General features: G+C 37.3%; 1 protein-coding gene across 1 annotated transcript; it reads right to left on the bottom strand.

Annotated features, from left to right (window-relative positions):
- Positions 1-213: 213 nt before the first annotated feature.
- On the bottom strand, positions 214-3,744 carry LOC110907248. Its single transcript, XM_022152256.1, has 5 exons — positions 3,243-3,744; positions 2,614-3,172; positions 1,962-2,566; positions 1,673-1,875; positions 214-1,617 (listed from the first exon to the last, which is right to left on the bottom strand). Exons 1-5 carry the CDS (start codon positions 3,742-3,744, stop codon positions 214-216), a joined length of 3,273 nt encoding a protein of 1,090 aa, XP_022007948.1.
- Between the last annotated feature and the right edge of the window lie 580 nt (positions 3,745-4,324).

Here is a 4,324-nt window from a genome sequence, read left to right as displayed (position 1 = left end):
GAAACCAAAATATTAAAAGATTGTTAACCATACGTTTAAGCATTAAAAAATGTAACAGTCACAATGCCAGTACAATTTTGCACACGTATAGAAAGCCTAATTCTGTTGAATATACTTTAATGGGTAAATACTTTGTTATAGGTTTCTTCGAATATAATCAAAAATGATACAAAGTACGTGAAGTAAGATAAAAAGATGATAAACATAAAAACCTCACAATCCATTGAATATCTCTTTATATACAACATTCATTGTTTTATTTGTAGGCCTGCCTTCATTGTCAAGTATTAGTAACTTGATTCCATCTCGTCTTGTAACCCTGGATAAAGCTACGTACAATTGACCATGTGTGAAAACTGGTTGTCTTAAGTACAAACCAACCTTAGATAGCGACTGGCCCTGGCTTTTGTTAATCGTCATCGCAAAACATACCGTTATTGGAAATTGCCTCCTTTGAAATGCAAAAGGAATCTTTCTGTCCGAAGGTACCAAATTCATTCTAGGTATGAATGTCCGAGAACCAATATTTCCACCTGAAATTATCTCAGCTTCAATAACACGGCTGTAAAGTTTTGTGACATTTAACCTTGTACCGTTACACAAACCATTTCGTTGGTCAATATTTCGCAACAACATTACTGGAACACCAACTTTAAGCACTAACCTATGATTTGGTAAACCAGACACTTTAAGACCATTGAGCACGTCGGGGGAGTATATTTTTTGCTGATCAACATTGCTATCTTCAGTAGGGTATAGACTGTCAGAACTAAGATACTCTTTTTCTTCACCTGGGAAAACTGCCAACAATCTGTCGTTAATCTCGTGAACAACCTCATTCTTAGGCGCAAGTATAGCTCTGGTACTAAAGTAATTACGATCATTGTAGTTCTCCAAGATTGACGGATAAACAAAATCAATCAGGCTAGAAATTGGATCAGATATGCTGTCAATTAAAAGCTCAGGTGGTATTTCAATTATTGCTTCTCCATCATTGGAACCACCAACATTTCCCTCACGAACGTCCAACAACCATTTTGCAAAATTACTGATCTCTTCAACTTCAGATGATGGTCTTCCAACAGTTAACCTCATGTTTCTAGTTAACGTCAACAACTTACACTTACTCCACAGATAAGACGAACATAATGAGGCATTCACAATTTCTTGTCGTCCACCGTTTGGAACAACAGGTAATATTTGCCTAAAATCACCACCAAATACAATTACCTTTCCTCCAAATACAACATCAGACCTGGATGAATTAGATATATTGAAAATGTCATGCATAGTTCTATCCAAAGCCTCAAATGCATGTTTATGAACCATAGGAGCTTCATCCCATATAATGAGTTTGGTCTGTTGTAGTAATTTAGCTACATCATCGTCAGGTTTAATATGACAAACGGAATCCGCATTAAGATTCAAAGGTATATGAAACCTAGAATGCGCCGTTCTTCCTCCCTCCAACAGCAATGATGCAATTCCGCTAGATGCAACGTTTAATACGATCTCACCTTTTGACCTAATTGCAGCAGACAATGTTTTCCATAAAAATGTTTTACCAGTCCCGCCATAACCATAAACAAAAAAATACTCCTCCATTGTATCCATCAACTGCGTTCATAATTTCTTCATATACTGCACGTTGTTCATCCGTTAACAAATTCACCTGGCCTTGATAAACATTTTCTAACTTTGTTCTGTCGTAAGCAAGCTCTTCGTTAATCAATCGGCAGCGAAAGTTATCTAAAGATGAAGTATCCGGGTAAGGCATTGATACAAATCTTCGAAGCGATGAATTATTCCGAGTTAAAAACTTCTCGATTTCGCATAAAACATAGTTCTTTAGTTGCTCATCAGGAATTGATAAACCTGTAAAAAATCAGAACCACATATAAATTTAATGGTAAATTTTTAGTAACTGTCACAAAAACATAATATGAAATTTATAATTTTACCTGAAACACGATGATACTTTGAGAATCTGTACAGAAAATCATCTGTCATATACTTCCATGTGCTTTCCCAGACTACTTCGGGTCTAGATAAAGTGCTTGACAGTAACATGGTGGCGAATAAATTGCGAATATAACCTGCGCTACCTGATATATTTGCTTCTTTGATGGCCTTAATGTACTCCGAGTCGTCATCCAACAAACCAAGCGCATAGCAAGCATCTCTAAAAGTATCGTACACTCGACCATTAACTGTTTTAATATCATCAAACGATGTTGGTCCTTTAACTTTGTTAAGAAGAATTCTTAAATAGTACGCTTCACCGGTAGACGGAGAAACGGAATGAATTCTTCCAATTGTTTTTCCTTTTATTCTCGGAACCCATATACGCTTGTCAAGCTTCCACACATAAAAACGTGGAAACTGTACATATGTTAGTGTACGTGCAACAGGGTCGTTAGGATCTTGATTACGTTGCATCCAAGACAAAAACATTGATGAGTTCACAGATGGTTTGTTTAGCACTTGATTAATATCTTCATCAGGACCGAAACAAACTGTTTGTTGTCCAGGAAGATGGAAAGGCAACCGCATAACAGAAGGACTCCTATAATTAACTTCATTCAAAAAAAATCCTCCAAGAGGCATATATACCTACAGTCGTAATACTCTTTAATTTCATCATTTTCTGGTTGCTCGTTTTCATTATTGCTCGGAACCACAGCAACTGTTGCTCTATCAGGACCTTTATTAATATATTTGAACAAATACTTTATTGACGCCGCTTGGTTGCACCATCCAACGTTTATATGCGCCTGATATCTTTTCAAAAGCTTTTTGTTGTAAGGTACAACACTTCTGTTGTCTAACTCAATTCTATTTTTTAAAACGAAGGAACCGTCATCTCTTCTTCTGTATAAGGGAAATCCGATACAATCCAAGGTTGAGTGATCTTGAAATTTCTTGGGAAAACCTTTTGAACATTTTCTATCAACCATACATGGAGAGCTCATTCTAGCGTTACCACATGGACCGTGAATCATATGGTCTTTCACAAGCGTATATAGTTCCGGGTCTTGGTTTATATCAGGGATTTCTGCAAAAATAAACTGATCAACATGGTCTACAGTTGGAAGTTTGTGATCATTCTCCATGAATAAGCACATATGCGCATGAGGCAATCCTCGCTTCTGAAATTCAATAGTGTAAACAACTACACAAAAAGGTAAGAAACTGTTAATTTTCATTGAGATTATGTTTAAAAAGTAAATTTATTAACATACCAGCTGAAGCTTTTCCAAACAAATCACGGTCTTTCAAATCTTTACAAATTGCATCCAGCTTTACTTTAAAGATTCGCGATAAAATATCAGGCCTATCCTCCGGATTAAGATTTGTGTCCTTAAGAAACCTTTGAACCTCCGGCCACTTGGGATTGCAGGTAATGGTTATAAAAAAGTCGAGATAACCATACCATTTACAAATGGCCATAGCGTCAAGATAGTTTTGCATCATATATCGTGACCCGCCTGTAAACGAAGATGGAAGGAAAATACGTTTTCCAACCTTAGACAAATCTTGTTGGCCGTTATATCTTAGTTTTCGGATATTCTCATATGTATCAGACCTGAGATCTTGTTGCTGAAATCTTATAAAGTTAAGTCGCTCGCTCTCAATCATCGTATAAGCATCAACCAAGAACTGTTGGAATAACCGTCGAGAATTTAGAATCAATGAAAACTGGTTACTACGATCTTGTACATGATACGCAAAAAACTCTCTCATTGTACAATTCGGACGTTTCTTGTTAGCAACATCAGTGACACCCCTATGGGGTATGTCAATTCTGTAACCGTCGTCTCCATTGTCACACCCCCAAAATCCACCCGCGGAGTACCGCCGCTTGGGAGCGTGACTGACCAGGATCAAGCCATCAATCATATCAAACATAGCATTTAATATAAAGTAGTTAACGTAAGTCACCATGACATGATCGATGTTTCAAAACCAAATACTGTTTTAAGTAGCGGAAGCAATGTAAAGTAAACCCAAATAAAGTTATAAGTTCAATAATGTTCATGATCCATCTGCCCACAACGACCTGCTCCTTCCTTGTGCAAGCTCCATAAAGTACCTAAGGTCCTGCAAGGCATGCAGCAAATAATCAACAAACTAGTTGAGCGAGTTCACAGAAAGTAAGTTCATAACATGCATAAGTATAGCTAGTGGGGGCTTCCCATACTAGTGTGTACCAAAGGTGGGGGCTTCCCATGTTCATCCTGGTCAATGAGGGCTTCTCATTAACGGTACTTACTAGACTAACTTCCGACCATGTGTTCTTCTTTACCGAGAACAGGAAAACGTA

The sequence above is a fragment of the Helianthus annuus genome, chromosome 14 (assembly GCF_002127325.2).
Source record: "Helianthus annuus cultivar XRQ/B chromosome 14, HanXRQr2.0-SUNRISE, whole genome shotgun sequence".
Taxonomy (NCBI): Eukaryota; Viridiplantae; Streptophyta; class Magnoliopsida; order Asterales; family Asteraceae; genus Helianthus; species Helianthus annuus.
The sequence above is the reverse complement of the archived record's forward strand: the minus strand, read 5'-3'. Positions and strand labels throughout refer to the sequence as shown.